Genomic DNA, 22,509 nt, shown 5'->3' on the forward strand with positions numbered 1-22,509 from the left:
GGGAAATGTAAAAGGGACTGATGTACAAGACACTGTAAAATAAAAATTCATGAGATTCGGAATCTCATTACATATAGGAGAGGGGGAAGGGACTTGGGATGAGGAAATTAAATAGTGACTCACATTTTAATTCTAGATTCCTGGAAAAATTATGGTATCTTTTAGCAAAATTAAGGAAGTCAGAACTAAACTTTAGTTAAATGAAAAATTTTCAAAGTAAAACAACAAGCTAATTTGACAGAGAAGAGGAGATACAAGTCCAACTGATAAATACATTTCCAAGAGGGATCATAAAAGTATGTAGGTTTAAGCCACAAAAATTATTTTAAGAAGAGATTTCTATTTCTTAGAAAAATAAAAATAGAAAAAGTGGTATGGAAAATGACCAACAGACAATTCGAAACACAAATGACCAATATTTCAGAACATACTGATGAAATGTTACAGTACTTATAAATTAGAAAATATTTAACAATCAGTGTACTCAATTCAACTTACTATAAAACAGGTAATGCCATATATTTTGCTGCGTAAAAGGCAACCCAATAATACACATCAAAAATTTTCAAAACATATGGCATATCTTTTGAGTAATCAATTCTACTTTTAAGAATTTAGGATTTTAAAAAGTATCTATGGCTCTAGAGCAAAATTTATTTTTGAGATATAAGTTTATGTCAGCATGGTTTAAATCAGTGAAGAATTTTTAACATAAATGTTCAACAATGGGGACTATTTAAATAAATAATTTCACACAGAATACTATGTAGCCATTAAAATTATGTAAAATATATAAATGATATGCAATTCATGATTATAAACAAAAGTACCAAGTAATTTAGAATATCCAATTTTTATAAATAAATTCACCCGTTAACCTCTCCTTCTGATACTCATTGTTAATATTTTGTTGTGTATGCTATGCTCCATCTTCTATGTGTATGAATACACAGACATAAAAGTAAAAATTGTATCTCTTTTTATTTACCCTTCCTACTCAGCCTACGTAAATATGAAAGTTAAATAATGCTAAGAATATAAGTGCTGGTTCTCACTTAAATAGAATAAAGGGAACAAAACCCTTAATAAAACATTAAATGAGAGACTAAAGATGGGTTAGCTTACAGATGTGCTGATTTGCATGGCAACTAAATGCAACATGAAATCCTGGACTGGATTCTAAACCAAGGAAAAAAAATATTTTTTCTTTTGCTTAGGGCATTATTAGGACATCAGGCAAAATCTGAATGAAGTATATGTACATAAGGTCAGTATTATATCAATATTATTTTTCTGATTTTCAAACATGTACTGCTGTTGTGTAGAATATCTTTGATTTTATGAAAATGCATACTAAAGCATTAAGAGTAAAGTGGCTTCATGTCTGCAACTTTCAAAAATAATAATTGGTATCAAATATAAATTTTTATATATAAATATATATTTACATTTATGTGTCTGTGTATACATAGAAAAAAATATGATAAAGCAAATGTAGTAACATGCTAACATTTGGACAATCTGCATGAAGAATCTGCATAGGAATTCTTTGCAGAATTCTTGGAATTCTTCTGTGTATGAAATTATTTCAAAATAAAAAGAATTTTAAACACTTGAGGGTAAAAAGAGTGATGATTTAACAAAATTAAACACCACTCATTCATTTAATAAACGCTTACTGAAAGTCGAACACTACTATACAGCAGTAAACAAACCAGATAAAAATCCCTGCCTTCATGCAGCTTACCTTCTAGTAGGAGGAGACAGACAAAAAGCAAATAAGTAAAGGGTACACTATGTTAGATGGCAGTAAGTACTATAGAGAAAGGGGAAAACACACACACACACACACACACACACGCGCGCGCGCGCACACACACGGAGGAAGGGGACAGTAAGTCCCTTTGGGTAGGAGGGAAGATACGCAATTCTAGATACCATCCATAGGGAGGCCCCAGTGAGAAGATGACACAGGGCCCTGAGACAAGGAGCACACCTCCTAAGTTTCAGCAAAGGCACATGATGGTGGCTGAATCCAGTGTTGTAGTAAAAAATGACTGATGCAATTTGCAAATCAATTAGACAGGATGTGTTGATAGTCTAGATATAGGCTGAGAAAGAAAGACTCAAAGATGACTGCAAGATTTATAGCTGAGCAGCCAGAAGCACGAAGCTGCCATTACGGAAAAGGGGTGAGCAGGGGATAGGAAGCTTGAAAGTTTGGGTATTTTTAACATCCTGGGCCCATTAAATATCTAAATGAAGATTCTCAATGGGTACTGAATATGAGTCTGGAGTCCAGGGATAAAGTCCAAAGCTAGAGATAAAATCTGGGTGACATAAGCTTAGAGATGGTGTTTAAAGTCATGAGATTGGACATCACCAAGGAAGTACTGTGTAGACAGAGAAATAATGTCCACTATTTGCTAATACAATCACAGGGGTAGAATAAACATGATACTATATAGTGTTTGTTTAGAGATCAATAATCATTTGGATAGAGAGCCACAATAATAACAAATATGAATTAGGACATCTGCAAAATAAGAGTGGTTTAATAAGAAACAAACCTCTCTGAAGTAACAGTATACTGAAAAGAAATACCAAAGATGAGATGTCTCCTAAGAATTTAGAAATAAAGAAAATAATACTGTCCAAAACAGAGATCCTTATATTATTTGTTTTCATTTGACTGAGTAAATTAATAAAACCAGAGATCCATGAAGTCCTCTTAACAAGTATGAACAGTATTAAAATAGCTAAACAAAGAGTGTATCAGTCAAAACTTAGAATTGTTCAAAATGGAGCCAGTCAATAGAAAATGTCCAAGCAATCTTCAGAACAGGTACTGTGGAATAACTCAAATATGATCATCTGACAATTACACCTCTCAATTTTAATTAACAGCTTGGCATTTTGTCATTCTTGAGGAAAAGAGTTTGGGAGGTAGGTTATGAATTGAAATCCTAGCTTTGCTACTTATGTAATGTTGTGACCTTATGCAAAATACCACTTTCTATTTTTGTTTTCTACTTTGTAAACTGCATATAAGACCTATTTCCTAGTATTGGTGTGAAGATTAAATGACATAAAAAGCTTCAGCTCAGTACAAACCCCTGAGCAGAAACTCAGGAAGTTCTGTTGTTTCCAAGATCAAGAAATAGGTCTGAGTCAGGTGGAAGTATAGCTAGCCATGTGAACTAATGAGTGTGAAAATACGGACTAAAGTCTAATACAAGTCTCTAGAATGCTACTATCTTATGCAGGCTGACATTTTTCAATTGTATAAACATGGGATGAACATTTACCTGCTAGATTATGTAGTAGCAATTTCACTAAAAATAAAATCTAATTTCTAACCAGAAAAGAGATAAGCGTTTGGATACACAGACTCCTTTTCATCAGGAAAGCAAAATATTACAAAGATACAGCTGTAGACAAGTCAAAATTAAATAGCTTATAAAAAATAATACAATAGCCTGATGAAGGGGTGAATAAATTCTCTTTAAGGGAAAAAAAAAGGTTTTCTTCAAGAAGACAGCACTTAATCTGAATCTTCAAGTGAAGAATTTTAATTGGAGGGGAACAAATTCAAGTAAGCAATCATGTAGGTAGTTTATTCTACAACCTTCAAGCAACTTTAGTCTTATTTCCAATTTGGTACCTATAAACTATGAATCCTAGAGAAAGCAATGCAACTCACCTATAGTCTTAGAAAAATCACATACTAGCAAGGGGAATTAAAATAGTCTCCAGCTTCTAAGTACAAGACTTTTTCACTTTTCCCAAAATGTTTTTTAAGGAACACTGTACCACCAAATAGTTCTAAAAATTAAGAAGGATTATAAAGAGTGACTATAATATATGTCTTTTCCTCCACTATTTTTCTCCCTTTAAATAAAGGTGGAGGATAAAAGCAAGTGTAGAGAAAACTGTAGAAGTCATCCTTCTATCCGTTTTGTTGTTGTTGTTAGATTGTCCTGGAAAAGTAAAAGTTATGGAGTTTCACCGAAGCTAATTAAAGACTGTGGCAAACAGATAAATACTGATAGAACAGCAATAACATAAAAAAAAATTTTAAGTCACTACAAAGGACATACATATATAAGAACTGGTTAAATAACATAACCATCAATTGCAATAAGTAGATCATGATTCAAACTACAAACTATTTTTTAAAAGATAATATTTATGAAATGATTATAAACTTTAAATGTGTTAATCAGTGATGTTACTAAAATACTGTTATCTTGCATTATGATAATGATATTGGGGTGATGTTTAAAAAAGAGAGAAGGCAAGCCCTTATCTTTTAGAGATATATTCTGAAATATTTAAAGATGGAATTATGTCTAGAATGACCTTCAAAATAACATGGGAAAGAAAGACTGGCCATGACTTGGTAACTGCTAGGTAAGAGTTATATGGAGGGTTTATTATACTATCATGCCTCCTAGAGAAGGAGGCTAAATTTTTCATAATAAATTTTATAAAATAAAATTTTAAAACTATGAATAGCAAATCCCATCATAAAGGTGAGTGTAAAATAGTACAAGCCTTAACCCAATGACACATTGATACTACTGTCTCTGACAGTTTATACCACCTTCAATTAAATGATGACTTGTGTATTCAGATTACATAAAGATATACCTCAAAGTAAGGATACCTAGAGCTTTTCTAAATTTCTCAATCATGTATAAATGAGAATATATTCTGACACTGGACCCAAATACTACCAAAATGCATAGTTAGGAGCTCACAGGAAATCTGAGTTGCATCTAAAAATAAAAGGCAAAGAAATCATAACTAACTACACCTCATTCCATGTTGATCATCTCAATGCCTTCACATGGACCACCATTTATTTACAAGAGAAGCATGGAAAGCAAAAAAGATACTATAATTAATTTCCTTTTTCTAACCACTACTAAGCCAATTTATGAAGCAAAGTTTCCAAGAATTTCTGATGTGTCAGCGAGATTTGAAAAAGTGTTAACAATACTAGAATTAACAAATAACTCATATCAAGCCCCTTTACTTGGTAACCGTTAAAGGAACAAAGAAGACAAGTATATACATACTGGAGGCCGGCCAGGTCGACCCCTTTTTCTTTTTCCTTTGACCTCTGTTTCTTCAAGTTCGCTGCCAGCATCAGAATGGGCAGTAGTTTCATTAGTTGAATCCCTAGAAAATATGATATATTATTTTAGTGAACAAATTAATAATATATACCTATTTATAATACAATGCAGCTCTGTTCCACTGGTTTCCTTACCTCCTGCTATATGTACACATATGGCTGATTAGAAGTGGTTTATACTTCCACTTTCAGAAAAAATCTATAGCAAATTGAAAATGTTACCCTCCCTGCTAATATCACATAACACTGAATAAAATGATTCCCCAAATAGAGAAATACAGACAAGGAAATGACTGTGGAAATGGCAGCTGCTATACAACATATAAATGCAAAATAACAATTGCAAAAGACTAATTCTTCAATATAAAAAAGACAAAAGCTTGGGAGAAATTTTATTCATTTTATAAAATAATAAAAGTGTGCTGGTCAATGTTTAACAACTGGCTCTTCAAAAAATATATGCATAAATTATTAGAAATGTTAACAATATAAAGGATGCATAGCATGCAACTTACAAAGAATAATAAAATGCACAATATTCTTTATTGTAAATTCTATCCAGCTAATTGATTCATATAAAATGATTTTGATAATTTTGCCAAACTCTTGTATCCCTAGCTAACCTATGGTTGCAACTGATGAACAAATAGGGTTTTGACATGAAAGACAGTTGATATCTTTGTTCACTTTAATGAACAGAATGCAAATGAAATGACAAAGACACTTGTGGGAACTTCACTAATTGGTCAATGTTGGGAGCAACTTTTTTACTGAACGGAATACATAATAGTTCTCGAACACTAGAAGGATATGTCAATTTTTTGTGGTATCATAATGTAATGACTATAGACTTGATACACCTTTAAGTTTAATCTGTTATTAACAATTTCTCCATCACTTTATTGAGTCCACAAACAACAAAACAATAAACTGAGCCCTGATGTGTAGTGTTTGCTGATTTTCATAATGTGAATGCTCTCCCCGCAGCCAAATTCAAACTACCAAAGTGACATCACCAAATACAGAGTTGAGAAGTAATTAACAGTAGCAGTACACTACTAAAAAGTATTTCCACCATACATACAATAATAGGTGTAAATAAAAATCTCAAGAACACAGAAAATAGTAGGATGTAAAATAATTAGGAAATGATGAGTTTTGAGTATTTATTACTTTTGTTTTTAACATGATTTAATTAATTTTAAGTTTGCATAATTTAACTTTTTATAATGGCTACGTTATACTGAAAGAGGTCACAAAATTCCTGTAAATTTAATATTCAGCTCTCCAGGCCAGTACAGGCTGGCCCCAGCATGGCACTAAAAAGGTATAGATAGTATTAACAGAAACATCCTCACTGAGTTCTACATTACTAACTGTATAAAGGATCTGCATAAAACTGCAAATAGCAGGAAGAATTGTATGTCTCTCACTTTCAATCAAAAACTAGACATGATTAAGCTTAGCGAAGAACGTATTTCAAAACCTGAGACAGATAAAAAGCAAGGCCTCTTGCACCAAGCAGTTCGCCAAGTTGTAACTGCAAAGAAAAAGTTCTTAAAGAAAATTGAGAATGCTACTCCAGTGAACATATGAATGATAAGAAAGCAAAACAGCTTATTGCTGATATGAGGAAGTCTTAGGAATCTAGATAGAAGATCAAATCAGTTACAACATTCCCTAAAGTCCAAGTCGAATCCAGAGCAAGACCCTACAAAGGCTAAGACAAGTGAGGAAGCTGCAGAAAAAAAGTATGAAACTAGCAGAGGCTAGTTCATGAGGCTTAAGGAAAGAAGCTGTCTCCATAACATAAAAGTGCAAGGTATGCAGATTCCTAATTTGTAGCTTAATGACACCTATAAAATGAAAAGTATCTGCCATTACCCTGATCACATCTCCCAGAGAATTCATAAGATCAAATTCTAGATCTGTCCTACAACCCTAACAAAATCTAATAATGAGATGCCACCAGAAATGCCAAGGACTCACCAATCACAATCTCAGGGAAAAGAAGTTCTGGCATGGGGGTGAGAGGGTTAGACACACAGTGTGATACAGGATAGAGGTCTACAAACTTTCTCTGTAAACAGTCAAACAAAATATTTATGCTCTGCAGATTAATTCATTCTCTATTACAACTTATAGTCATAAACAGTCTGCAAAGGAATCAGTGTGACTCTATTCCAATAACACTTTATTTACAAAAACAGTCAGCATGCCAGATTGGCCCATGTTCATAGTTTGCTGACTCCTAATATAAGACAGTGTAACATGTTTTTTGTTCAGTAACACAGAACATGCTGACATTATGATGCAAGGGCTATAGATGGATATAGTAATTACACCCTCTGATAGTTCTTTTACTTCAAACATATTACCCAACTATCAGAGAACATATTTGATGTCTTATTAATGAGAGCATTTTGATACAGAAAAGTGTTACATGCATTTTAAAAAAATAAAAAGAAAGCTATAATACTTACTGTAACACTGGTAACTCTGAAGTAATCATTGCTGTAAAGATCTTTCCACAATGGAGCAAAGAATCAAGTGCTGTACAACTCAAAACTTTCAAAATAACCTCAAAGGTAATCCTGTTAACTAAAATAAAAAGAAAGAAAGAAAGGAAGAAATTATTTTTTCTAGCTTTACTGAGGTGCAGTTGACAAATAAAACTGTTACTTACAGCAGGATGATTTGATATATGGTTACATTATGAAGGGCTTCCCCCATTGAGTTAATTAACAAATCCACCACCTCACATATTTACTTTTCCTTTTTTTTGGTCCCAATATTCAGTAAGTTCTACTCTCTTAGCAAATTTCAATTATACAAAACAGTGTTATCAACTATAGTCACTATATTATACATTAGATCCTCAGACAATATTCATTTATAACAAAGTTTGTACCCTTTAACCAGCCTCTCCCTATTTCCCCTACCACTTGGCCCCTGGCAACCACTTTTCTACAAATTCCCCACCCCCACTTCAAGATTCCACATATAAGTGATTCCACACACATACACACAACAAGTTTTCTTTACCCATACATCCATGGACACATAATGTTGTTTCCATATTTTGGTTATGGTGAATAATGGTGCTATGAGCATGGGAGTACATCTATCTCTTTGGGATAATGATTTCATTTCTTTTGGATATATACCCAGAAGTGGGATTGCTGTGTAATATGGTAGTTTTTAATTATCTGAGGAACCTCCATACTGTTTTCCAGAGGCTTTACCAGTTTACATTTGCACGAACAGTGAAGGGGTTCCATTCTGCACACATCCTCAACCAGAATACATCTCTTAACTTTTTGATAAAAGCCATCCTAACAGAGGTGTGAAGTGATGCATCATGGCTCTGATTTTCATTTCCCTGAAGACTAGTGATTTTGAATACCTTTTCATGTAGCTTTTGGTCATGTATATACCTTCTTCAGAAAAAATGTCTATTCAGGTCTTTTGAAAATTACTTTAGAATAAAATGAATATGCCAGAATACACAGACTACAATCAACCAGTACTATCAACAAGCACACTTCTTAGTATTTACCCAAATGAACTGAAAATTTATGTCTACATAAAAGCCTGCACAAAGATGTTTACAGCGGTTTTATTCAAAATTGCCAAAACAGGAAAGAAAGGTGTCCTTTAAGAGGTGAATGGATAAATAAACTGTGGTACATGCAGACAATGGAATACTATTTAACACTTAAAAGCAATGAGCTATCAAGCCAGGAAAAGACACAGAGAAAGCTCAAATGCATATTACTAACTGAAAGAAGCCAATCTGAAACCACTACATACTATATGATTTGAACAATATGGCATTCTGGAAAAGGCAAAACTATGGAGACAGTAAAACTATCAGTGACTGCCAGAAGTTATGGGGTAGGAGAGATGACTAAGTGGGCACAGAAGATTTTTAGGGCAGAGAAGATATTTTGTATGATACAAGAATGGTGGGTACATCTAACTGTACATTTATCAAAAGCCATGGAATATATAACACAAAGAGTGAACCCTAATGTAAATTACAGACACTGGGTGATAATGTCAACATAGGTTCATTGATTGTAACAGACATACCACTGTAATGTGGGATGTTAATAGTGGGAGAGGCTATATGTATGTGGGAACAGGGGTTATAGGGGGAATCTCTCTACCTTCTGTTCAATTCTACTGTGAATATAAAACTTCTCTAAAAAATAAAGTTTATTAAAAAAAAAAAAGTAGCAGAGGAAGTGGGACAAAAGAGAGCATCCAAGACAGGCCATGGCACAATACCTAATAGAATAACATAGGTATACTAGAATTCCAGAAGGAGAGAGAAAGATCAAAGCAAAATAAATATTTGAAGAGAGAGCACAGGAGAACTTTCCAAAAATAATTTAAGACATTAAAACACAGATGGAAGACCAGAGAATTCCCAAGAATAATATCTAAAATATAATATTGCTAAAAATGAAAGAAAATTCAAAAGGAAGCTAAAAAAACATAATTCCTCACACACAGAAAAACAAAACATTTTATCAGACTTTTTGGTAGAAACTATGTAAGGTGAAAGACAATGGAATAAAACTAATGAGTGGAGAGGAAAAAACCATGAACACTGAATTATCAATCTTTCAAAAATGAAAAAAAGAAATGATGTCATGGAAAATGGAGGAGTAAGAAACCTCAAGAATTAGGCCCTCCAATGAAGCAACTCTTAGCTTGCCAAAAAAAAAAAATGACAAGACATCTTTTATGGACATCTGTAATCTAATAAAAACATATAACAAAGAGAGAAGTGCCTAACAGTCTATTTTATTTGATAAGAGGGCACAATAGTATTTTTGCTTACCTGTATGCCATCTCCCCTCCCCCAAATCTATGGTGCCCACAGGGACAGCAAACAGAGTTACTAGTATGGCTTGCTGGTGCCAAGGGGAACACCATGGACCCAATCTCAAAAACTGTGGCAGAGTGTTTTGAAGAGCTTCCCTTTTTTTTGAAAGAGTATCATCTTTCAAAAAGATTTAAAGACAGACAATAAAAGTAGTTGCCAGGGGCAAGACAATGGATTACATAACTAACAGACAATCTAAAAAGCCTCAAAATAAAAAGGCAGAGGAGTTAAGATATTTGAAGAATAAGTACTTCAAAGGGATATCACACATACTAGGAAATGTAGACTGCTACTTGAATGCCCAGGGCTGGATGAATTCTTAGAGAAGACCTGAGGGGCACAGGCTTGCAACTCTAGCTGATCTTTGCTCTCTGTGCAAGCACAGGGTGAATACTAAGGCAAAGTTGTAGGTAGCCTGCCTAACCTCTGAAGAAGTACCTCAGCTAACAGACAATCTGCAAAAAAACAAGAAATTACATTTTTCCAACTCCCATTAACTAAGGAAATCTGGAAGATCACTGCTAAACACCCAGACAACAAAATTTCAGTAACCACACATGACAGGGAATACAGTCCTTGAAAAAACAGTTTAGAAAAAAGTAAATAAAGAAATGACTGCAGCCCTTGAAAAGACAACAACAGTAAAGCATGAGGAGGAGAGGAGAATCTAGTATTACAAAACTGTAATATTCAAAATGTCCAGTTTTTAAAAAACAAAAAAAAATCAAAAGGCATACAAAGAAATGTGAAAATATGACCCATTAACAACAACAAAAAAGAATTTCACACAAATCATCTCCATGTAAGCCCAGATATTGAAGTCTGACTTCCAGAGAAAACAGACTTACAAAAGTATATCAACAGAAAGGGGTAGAAAGAATATCTGAAGACACAATGGCAAAAAACTTACCAATTTAAAGTTAAATACAGAAATCTACACAATCAAGAAGGTAAATGAACTCCAAGTAGGAGAAACTCAGAAGTGAGTCACACACAGAGATACAGAGAACAAGCTAGTGGTTACCAGTGGGCGGGGGTGGGGGGGGATAGGGGTGGGGTTTGGGTCGGTAATACAGAGGTGGGGGAGTTGGAGGTACAAGCTACTGGGTGTAAGATAGGCTCAAGGATGCATCATACAACATGTGGAATATAGCTAACATTTTGTAATACTGTAAATGGAAGGTAATCTTTAAATTTTTAAAAAATTTTTAAAGAGTCACACAGATAAAACTATAGTTTACCCTTGAACAACACCAGGGTTAGGGGCACTGACTCCCTGCACAGTCAAAAATCCACATATAACTTTATAGTCAGCCCTCCGTATTTGTGGTTCCACATCAGTGCTCAACTAACCACAGACTGTGTAGTATTTTAGTTTTTGTTGAAAAACACCTGTGTAAGAGTGGAAAGGTGCAGTTCAAACCTGTGTGATTCAAAAGTCAACTGTATAGTTAAACTGTAAAAGCCAGAGATGAAAGAATCTTGAAGGAAGAACAAAAACAATCCACCTCATCATATACAAGTAATCCACAGAATCCACAGTAAGACTAACAGCCAATTTCTCATTAAATATCATGAAAGCCAGGAGACAGTAGGATGACATATCTAAAATGATGAAAAAAAACTGTCAAATAAGAATTCTATACCCAGCAGACTATCACTCAAAAATGGCAGAGAAATTAAAACATTCCTAGAAAAATAAAAACTAAGGAAGTTTGTTGCTAGACCTGCCCTGCCCTACGAGAAACGCTAAAGGAACTCCTTCATGCAGAAATAAAGAATAAACAAAACTTGAAGCCACAGAAAAAAAGGAGAACACTGGAAAAATTAACTACACAGGTAAATGCAGAAGCCAGTATTATTTTATTTTTGGTTTGTAATTCCTGTATTTGTTTCCTTTATGATTTAAAAGTAATAAAATAGTATTTATATACCTATGTTAATGAATACACAATGTATAAAGATAGTTTAACTTTTAATTGAAATATAGTTGATTTACAATATTGTGTTTGTTTCAGGTGTACAGCAAAGTGATTCAGTTATACCATTTTTTCAGATTATTTTCCATTATATGTTATTATAAGATATTGTAGCTTTGTAGTATAGTCTGAAGTCTGGAAGGGTTATGCTTTGTTCTTTTTTTTTTTTTTTTTTGCAGTACGCGAGCCTCTCACCGCTGTGGCCTCTCCCGCTGCGGAGCACAGGCTCCGGACGCGCAGGCCCAGCGGCCACGGCCCACGGGCCCAGCCGCTCCGCGGCACGCGGGATCCTCCCGGACAGGGGCACGAACCCGCGTCCCCTGCATCGGCAGGCGGACCCCAACCACTGCACCACCAGGGAAGCCCTATGCTTTGTTCTTTTTCCTCAGGATTGCTTTGGCAATTCTGGGTCTTTTGCAGTTCCATATAAATTTCAGGACTATTTGTTCTAGTTCTATGAAAAATGTCATGGATATTTTGATATGAATTGAATTAAATCTGTAGATTTCTTTGTCCAAAATGTATGGGCATTTTAACAATATTAATTCTTCCAATCCAATCCATCTTTCCATTTCTTTGAATCAAAAGATGTAATTTATTTACAATAATATAAGTGAGGGATGGGGATGGGAGCAAAACTTTACAAGTTATTACAGGTATACCTCATTTTATTGCACTTTGCTTTATGATCTTCAAAGATATTGCATTTTTTACAAATTTAAGGTTTTGTGGCAACCCTGCTAGTCTATCACTGTCATTCTTCCAACAGCACTTGCTCATTTCATGTCTCTTTGTCACATTTTGGAAATTTCCCAATATTTTTCATATTATTATTATGTGTCCTATGGTAATCTGTGATCAGCAATGTTACTATCATAATTGTTTTAGGATGCCATGAATGACATCCACATAAGCCAGCAAACATAATTGATAAATGTTGTGTGTGTTATGACTGCTCCACTGATTGGCCATTCCTCTGTCTCTCTCCCTCTCCATGGCCCTCCCTATTCCTGGATACATAACAATATTGAAATTAGGCGTGTTAATAAACCCACAATGGCCGCTATGTGTTCAAGTCAAAGGAAGAATTGTATGTCTCTCATTTTCAATCAAAAACTAGACATGATTAAGCTTAGCGAAGAACGTATTTCAAAACCTGAGACAGATAAAAAGCAAGGCCTCTTGCACCAAGCAGTTCGCCAAGTTGTAACTGCAAAGAAAAAGTTCTTAAAGAAAATTGAGAATGCTACTCCAGTGAACATATGAATGATAAGAAAGCAAAACAGCTTATTGCTGATATGAGGAAGTCTTAGGAATCTAGATAGAAGATCAAATCAGTTACAACATTCCCTTAAGTCCAAGTCGAATCCAGAGCAAGACCCTACAAAGGCTAAGACAAGTGAGGAAGCTGCAGAAAAAAAGTATGAAACTAGCAGAGGCTAGTTCATGAGGCTTAAGGAAAGAAGCTGTCTCCATAACATAAAAGTGCAAGGTAAAGCAGCAAATGGTGATGTAGAAACTGAAGCAAATTATGCAGAAGATCTAGCTAAAATAAGTAATTAAGGTGCCTACACTAAACAAAAGATTTTCAATGTAGACAAAACAGCATTACTTTGGAAGAAGATGACATCTAGGAATTTCATAGGTAGAGAGAAGTCAGTGCCTGACTTCAAAGCTTCAAAAAACAAGCATACTTTCTTCGTAGGGTCTAAGGTAGCTACTGACTTTCAACTGCAGCCAGTGCTCATTTATTATTTCAAAAATCCTAGGGCCCTTAAGAATTACACTATATCTATTCTGCCTGTGCTCTAGAAATGGAAAAACAAAGCCTGGATGACAACACATTTGTTTAGAACATGGTTTAGTGAATATTTTAAGCCTACTCTTGAGATCTACTGCTCAGAAGGTTCCTTTCAAAATATTACTGCTCATTGACAATGCACCTGATCACCCAAGAGCTCTGCTAACAATGCACCGTGAGAGTTATGTTGCTTTCACACCTCCTGACACAGCATCCATCCTGCAACCCACAGGAGTCATTTCACTGTTCAACTTTCATTAGTTAACAAATACATTTCATAAGGCTGTAGCTGTCATAGTTAGTGATTCCTCTGATGAACCTGGACAAGGTCAGTTGAAAACATGGAAAAGATTCAGCATTCTAGATGCCATTAGTAACGTTTGTGATTCATGGAAAGAGGTCAAAACATGAACATAAACAGGAGTTTGCAAGAAGTTGATTCCAACCCTCATGGATGACTTTGAGGGGTTCAAGTTTTCAGTGGGGGAAGAACTGTGGGTGTAGTGAAATAGCAATGAACTAGGATTAAAAGTGCAGTCTGAATATGTGACAGCATTATTACTATTCTCATGATAAAAACTTTTACAAATGAGTTTTGCTTCGTAGGTATGAGCAAAGAGAGTAGTTTCTTGAGATGAAATCTACTCCTGGTGAAGATGCTGACAAGACTGCTGAAATGACAACAAACAGTTTAGAATATTATGCAAACCTCATTGATAAAGCAGTGGCAGAGTTTAAGAGGACTGACTCCAATTTTGAAAAAAGTTCTATTGCAGGTAAAATGACCTCAAACAGCACTGTATGCTACAGGAAATTAATTCATGAATGGAAGAGTCCACCAATATGGCAAACTTCACTGTTGTCTTATTTTAAGAAATTTCACAGTCACTCCAGCCTTCAGCAGCCATAAACACTGAGGCATGACCCTCCTCCAGCAAAAAGACTACAAGTCAACGAAGGCTCAGATGATGGTTAGCACCTTTTAGCAATAAAGTGTTTTTTATGTATGCACATAAAGGTATGTACATAGTTTTTTAAGACATAATGCTAATGAATACTTAACAGACTACAGTAACTCAAGTGACTCACTTTGCTGTGATGTTTGCTTTACTCCAGTGGTCTAGAACCAAACCCACAATGCATTTGAGGTATGCCTGAATATATGAATAAAAACCAAGTTACTATCATTTCAAACTAAATTGGTATAAACGTTAAGATATTAATTCTGATCACCAGGATGATTACTAAGAAAATAATTTAAAATATTTAAAACGTGAAAATGGTACGCTAGAAAAAAATCAAACACAAACAAAAGCAGTGATACAGGAATCGGGCAACAAAGAATATATAAGACAACTAGGGACTTCCGGGAAGATGGCGTAAGAGTAAGATGCGGAAATCACCTTCCTCCCCACAGGTACATCAGAAATACATCTACACGTGGAACTGCTCCTACACAACACCTACTGAACGCTGGCAGAAGAACTCAGACCTCCCAAAAGGAAAGAAGGTACCCACGTACCTGAGTAAGGCAAAAGAAAAAAGAATAAACAGAGACAAAAGGATAGGGACGGGACCTGCACCAGTGGGAGGGAGCTGTGAAGGAGGAAAGGTTTCCACACACTAGGAAGCCCATTCGCGGGCGGAGACTGCGGGTGGCGGAAGGGGAAAGCTTCGGAGCCGCGGAGGACAGCACAGCAACAGGGGTGCAGAGGGCAAAGCGGGGAGATTCCCGCACAGAGGATCGGTGCTGACCAGCACTCACCAGCCCGAGAGGCTTCTCTGCTCACCCGCCAGGGCAGGCGGGTCTGGGAGCTGAGGCTCAGGCTTCGGTCGGAGCGCAGGGAGGACTGGGGTTGGCGACATGAACACAGCTTTTAGGGAGTTAGTGCACCACGGCTAGCCAGGAGGGAGTCCGGGGGAAAGTCTGGACCTGCCAAACAGGCAAGAGACATTTTCTTCCCTCTTTCCTGGTGCGCAAGGAGAGGGGATTAAGAGCGCTGCATAAAGGAGCTCCACAGACGGGCGCGAGCCGCGGCTAAAAGCGCGGACCCCAGAGACGGGCATAAGAGGCTAAAGCTGTCGCTGCCGCCACTAAGAAGCCTGTGTGCAAACACAGGTTATTATCCACACCGCCCCTTCCGGGGAACCTGTGCAACCCGCCACTGCCAGGGTCCCGGGATCCAGGGACAACTTCCCCGGGAGAACGCACGGCACGCCTCAGGCTGGTGCAACGTCACGCTGGCCTCTGCTGCCGCAGGCTCGACCCGCACTCTGTACCCCTCCCTACCCCCAGGCTGAGTGAGCCAGAGTTCCCAAAGCAGTTGTTGCTTTAACCCCTTCCTGTCTGACTGAAGAACAGACACCCTCCAGCGACCTACACCCAGAGGAGGGGCCAAATCCAAAGCTGAGCCCTAGGAGCTGTGAGAACAAAGAAGAGAAAGGGAAATCTCTACCAGCAGCCTCAGAAGCAGCAGATTAAAGCACCACAATCAACTTGATGTACGCTGCATCTGTGCAATCCATGAATAGACAACGAATCATCCCAAATTGAGGAGGTGGACTTTGAGAGCAAGATTTATTATTTTTTTCCCCTTTTCCTCTTTTTGTGAGTGTGTATGTGTATGCTTCTGTGTGAGATTTTGTCTGTATAACTTTGCTTTCACCATATGTGCTAAGGTTCTATCCGTCCCTTTTATTTTTTTAACTATTTAAAAGACTTTTTTTCTTAATAATTATTATTGTATCTTACCTTACTTTATTTTATTTTCTTTTAGCCTATTTCTTTCTACTTTTTCTCCCTTTTATTCTGAGACGTGTGGATGAAAGGCTCTTGGTGCTGCAGCCAGGAGTCAGGAGTGTGCCTCTGAGGTGGGACAGCCAACTTCAGGACACTGGTCCACAACAGACCTCCCAGCTCCACATAATATAGAACGCCGAAAATCTCCCAGAGATCTCCATCTCAACACCACCACCCAGCTTCACTCAACAACCAGCAAGCTACAATGCTGCACACCCTAAGCCAAACAACTAGCAAGACGAACACAACCCCACCCATTAGCAGACAGGCTGCCTAAAATCATAAGTCCACAGACACCCTAAAACACACTACTGGACGTGGACCTGCCCACCAGAAAGACAAGATCCAGCCTCATCCACCAGAACACAGGCATTAGTCCCCTCCAACAGGAAGCCTACACAACCCACTGAACCAACCTTAGACACTGAGGACATACAAAAACATCCCCTAACCACCGCGACTATGAACCTGCAACCTGCAAAAAGGAGACCCCAAACACAGTAAGATAAGCAAAATGAGAAGACAGAAAAACACACAGCAGATGAAGGACCAAGAAAAAACCCACCAGACCTAACAAATGAAGAGGAAACAGGCAGTCTACCTAAAAGGAATTCAGAATAATGATAGTAAAGATGATCCAAAATCTTGGAAATAGAACAGACAAAATGCAAGAAACATTTAACAAGGACCTAGAAGAACTAAGGATGAAACAAGCAATGATGAACAACACAATAAATGAAATGAAAAATACTCTAGATGGGATCAAGAGCAGAATAACCAAGGCAGAAGAACGAATAAGTGACCTGGAGATAAAATAGTGGAAATAACTACTGCAGAGCAGAATAAAGAAAAAAAATGAAAAGAACCGAGGACAGTATCAGAGACCTCTGGGACAACACTAAATGCACCAACATTCGAATTATAGTGATTACAGAAGAAGAAGAGAAAAAGAAAGGGACTGAGAAAATATTTGAAGAGATTATAATTGAAAACTTCCCTAATATGGGAAGTGAAATAGTTAATCAAGTCCAGGAAGCACAGAGAGTCCCATACAGGATAAATCCAATGAGAAATAGCCAAGACACATATTAATCAAACTGTCAATAATTAAATACAAAGAAAACATATTAAAAGCAGTAAGGGAAAAACAACAAATAACACACAAGGGAATCCCCATAAGGTTAACAGCAGATCTTTCAGCAAAATCTCTGCAAGCCAGAAGGGACTAGCAGGACATATTTAAAGTGATGAAGGAGAAAAACCTGCAACCAAGATTACTCTACCCAGCAAGGATCTCATTCAGATTTGATGGAAAAATTAAAACCTTTACAGACAAGCAAAGCTAACAGTTCAGCACCACCAAACGAGCTTTAAAACAAATGCTAAAGGAACTTCTCTAGGCAAGAAGCAGAAGAGAAGGAAAAGAACTACAGTAACAAACCCAAAACAATTAAGAAAATGGTAATAGGAAGATACATATCGATAACTACCTTAAATGTAAATGGACTAAATGCTCCCACCAAAAGACACAGACTGGCTGAATGGATACAAAAACAAGACCCATATATATGCTGTCTACAAGAGACCCACTTCAGACCTAGAGACACATACAGACAGAAAGTAAGGGGATGGAAAAAGACATTCCATGCAAATGGAAACCAAAAGAAATCTGGAGCAGCACTTCTCGTATCACACAAAATAGACTTTAAAATAAAGACTATTACAAGAGACAAAGAAGGACACTACATAATGATCAAAGGATCGATCCAAGAAGAAGATATAAAAATTGTAAATCTTTATGCACCCAATACAGGAGCACCTCAATACATAAGGCAAATGTTAACAGCTATAAAAGGGGAAATCGACAGTAACACATTCATAGTAGGGGACTTTAACACCCCACTTTCACCAATGGACCAATCATCCAAAATGAAAATAAATAAGGAAACACACACTATAAATGATATATTAAACAAGATGGTCTTAATTGATATTTACAGGACATTCCAACTAAAAGCAACAGAATACACATTTTTCTCAAGTGCTCATGGAACATTCTCCAGGATAGATCATATCTTAGGTCACAAATCAAGCCTTGGTAAATTTAATAAAATTGAAATTGTATCAAGTATCTTTTCCGACCACAGCGCTATGAGACTAGATATCAATTACAGGAAAAGATCTATAAAAAATACAAACACATGGAGGCTAAACAATACAGTACTTAATAACGAAGTGATCACTGAAGAAATCAAAGAGGAAATAAAAAAAATACCTAGAAACAAATGACAATGGAGACAAGACGACCCAAAACCTATGGGATGCAGCAAAAGCAGTTCTAACAGGGAAGTTTACAGCAATACAATCCTACCTTAAGAAACAGGAAATATCTCAAATAAACAACCTAACCTTGCACCTCAAGCAATTAGAGAAAGAAGAACAAAAAAACCTCAAAGTTAGCAGAAGGAAAGAAATCATAAAAGTCAGATCAGAAAGAAATGAAGGAAACGATAGCAAAGATCAATAAAACTAAAAGCTGGTTCTTTGAGAAGATAAACAAAATTGATTAGCCAGACTCATCAGGAAAAAAAGGGAGAAGACTCAAATCAATAGAATTAAAAATTAAAAAGGAGAAGTAACAACTGACACTGCAGAAATACAAAAGATCATGAGAGATTACTACAAGCAACTCTATGCCAATAAAATGGACAATCTGGAAGAAATGGACAAATTCTTAGAAATGCACAACCTGCCAAGACTGAAACAGGAAGAAATAGAAAATATGAACAGACCAATCACAAGCACTGAAATTGAAACTGTGATTAAAAATCTTCCAACAAACAAAAGCCCAGGACCAGATGGCTTCACAGGAGAATTCTATCAAACATTTAGAGAACACCTAACACCTATCCTTCTCAAACTCTTCCAAAATATAGCAGAGGGAGGAACACTCCCAAACTCATTCTACGAGGCCACCATCACCTTGATATCAAAACCAGACAAGGATGTCACAACAAAAGAAAACTACAGGCCAATATCACTGATGAACACAGATGCAAAAATCCTCAACAAAATACTAGCAAACAGAATCCAACAGCACATTAAAAGGATCATACACCATGATCAAGTGGGGTTTACTACAGGAATGCAAGGATTCTTCAATATATGCAAATCAATGTGATACACCGTATTAACAAATTGAAGGAGAAAAACCATATGATCATCTCAATAGATGCAGAGAAAGCTTTTGACAAAATTCAACACCCATTTATGATAAAAACCCTGCAGAAAGTAGTCATAGAGGGAACTTTCCTCAACATAATAAAGGCCATATATGACAAAACCACAGCCAACATCGTACTCAATGGTGAAAAACGGAAAGCATTTCCACTACGATCAGGAACAAGACAAGGTTGCCCACTCTCACCACTCTTATTCAACATAGTTTTGGAAGTCTTAGCCACAGCAATCAGAGAAGAAAAGGAAATAAAAGGAATCCAAATCAGAAAAGAAGACGTAAAGCTGTCACTGTTTGCAGATGACATGACACTATACATAGAGAATCCTAAAGATGCTACCAGAAAACTACTAGAGCTAATCAATGAAATTGGTAAAGTAGCAGGATACAAAATTAATGCACAGAAATCTCTGGCATTCTTATACACTAATGATGAAAAATCTGAAAGTGAAATCAAGAAAACACTCCCATTTTCCACTGCAACAAAAAGAATAAAATATCTAGGAATAAACCTACCTAAGGAGACAAAAGGTCTGTATGCAGAAAATTATAAGACACTGATGAAAGAAACTGAAGATGATACAAACAGATGGAGAGATATACCATGTTCTTGGATTGGAAGAATTAACATTGTGAAAATGACTCTACTACCCAAAGCAATCTACAGATTTAATGCATCCCTATCAAACTACCACTGGCATTTTTCACAGAACTAGAACAAAAAATGTCACAATTTGTATGGAAACACAGAAGACCCCGAACAGCCAAAGCAATCTTGAGAACGAAAAATGGATCTGGAGGAATCAGGCTCCCTGACTTCAGACTATACTACAAAGCTACAGTAATCAAGACAGTATGGTACTGGCACAAAAACAGAAATAATGATCAATGGAACAGGATAGAAAGCTGCGAGATAAACCCACGCACATATGGTCACCTTATCTTTGATAAAGGAGGCAGGAATGTACAGTGGAGAAAGGACAGCCTCTTCAATAAGTGGTGCTGGGAAAATTGGACAGGTACACATAAAAGTATGATATTAGATCACTCCCTAACACCATATACAAAAATAAGCTCAAAATGGATTAAAGACCTAAATGTAACACCAGAAACTATCAAACTCTTAGAGGAAAACATAGGCAGAACACTCTATGACATAAATCACAGCAAGATCCTTTTTGACGACCTCCTGGAGAAATGGGAATTAAAACAAAAACAAACAAATGGGACCTAATGAAACTTCAAAGTTTTTCCACAGAAAAGGAAACCATAAACAAGACCAAAAGACAAGCCTAAGAATGGGAAAAAATATTTGCAAATGAAACAACTAACAAAGGATCAAGATTTATATGCAGCTCATTCAGCTCAATAACAAAAAAACAAACAACCCAATCCAAAAATGGGCAGAAGACCTAAATAGACATTTCTCCAATGAAGATGTACAGACTGCCAACAAACACATGAAAGAATGCTCAACATCATTAATCATTACAGAAATGCAAATCAAAACTACAATAAGATATCATCTCACACCTGTCATAATGGCCATCATCAAAAAATCTAGAAACAATAAATGTTGGAGAGGGTGTGGAGAAAAGGGAACACTCTTGCACTGCTGGTGGGAATGTGAATTGGTACAGCCACTATGGAGAACAGTATGGAGATTCCTTAAAAAACTATAAATAGAACTACCATATGACCCAGCAATCCCACTACTGGGCATAAACCCTGAGAAAACCATAATTCAAAAAGAGTCATGTACCAAAATGTTCACTGCAGCTCTATTTACAAAAGCCCTCAGATGGACACAACTTAAGTGTCCATCATCGGATGAATGGATAAAGATGTGGCACATATATACAATGGAATATTACTCAGCCATAAAAAAAAATGAAATTGAGCTATTTGTAATGAGGTGGATAGACCTAGAGTCTGTCATACAGAGTGAAGTAAGTCAGAAAGAGAAAGACAAATACCGTATGGTAACACATATATATGGAATTTAAGAAAAAGAAAGTCATGAAGAACCTAGGGGTAAGACAGGAATAAAGAAAAAGACCTACTAGAGAATGGACTTGAGGATATGGGGAGTGGGAGGGGTAAGCTGTGACAAAGTGAGAGAGTGGCATGGACATATATACACTACCAAATGTAAAATAGATAGCTAATGGGAAGCAGCCGCATAGCACAGGGAGATCAGCTCGGTTCTTTGTGACCACCTGGAGAGGTGGGATAGGGAGGGTGCGAGCGAGGGAGATGCAAGAGGGAAGAGATATGGGAACATATGTGTATGTATAACTGATTCACTTTGTTATAAAGCAGAAACTAACACACCATTGTAAAGCAATTATACTCTAATAAAGATGTAAAAAAAAAAAAGACAGGTAGAAGAAAAACAGCAAAATGGCAAAGTCCTTCTTTGTCAACAATCTCCTTAAATATAAATGTATTAAACTTATCCATTAAGAGACAGACTGGCACAATGGAATGTTTTAAAATGATCCAGGGATTTCCCTGGTGGTGCAGTGGTTAAGAATTCACATGCCAATGCAGGGGCATGGGTTCAAGCCCTGGTCCAGGAAGATCCCACATGCCACGGAGTAGCTAAGCCTTGCGCCACAAGTACTGAGCTTGCAATCTAGAGCCCGCGA

General features: G+C 36.5%; 1 protein-coding gene across 1 annotated transcript in view; it reads right to left on the reverse strand.

Moving 5' to 3' along the window:
• STAG1 (stromal antigen 1) overlaps positions 1-22,509 on the reverse strand; it is a 444,727-nt gene that overhangs the window by 309,722 nt on the left and 112,496 nt on the right. Inside the window, exons 2-3 of the mRNA XM_032629925.1 lie at positions 7,627-7,744; positions 5,085-5,187 (exon numbers count right to left, since the gene is read on the reverse strand). Of these exons, the coding sequence (XP_032485816.1) occupies positions 5,085-5,187; positions 7,627-7,655 (132 nt within the window). The 5' untranslated portion in view covers positions 7,656-7,744. The remainder of the gene's footprint in view (positions 1-5,084; positions 5,188-7,626; positions 7,745-22,509) is intronic.

The sequence above is a fragment of the Phocoena sinus genome, chromosome 4 (assembly GCF_008692025.1).
Source record: "Phocoena sinus isolate mPhoSin1 chromosome 4, mPhoSin1.pri, whole genome shotgun sequence".
In the NCBI taxonomy this organism is placed as follows: Eukaryota; Metazoa; Chordata; class Mammalia; order Artiodactyla; family Phocoenidae; genus Phocoena; species Phocoena sinus.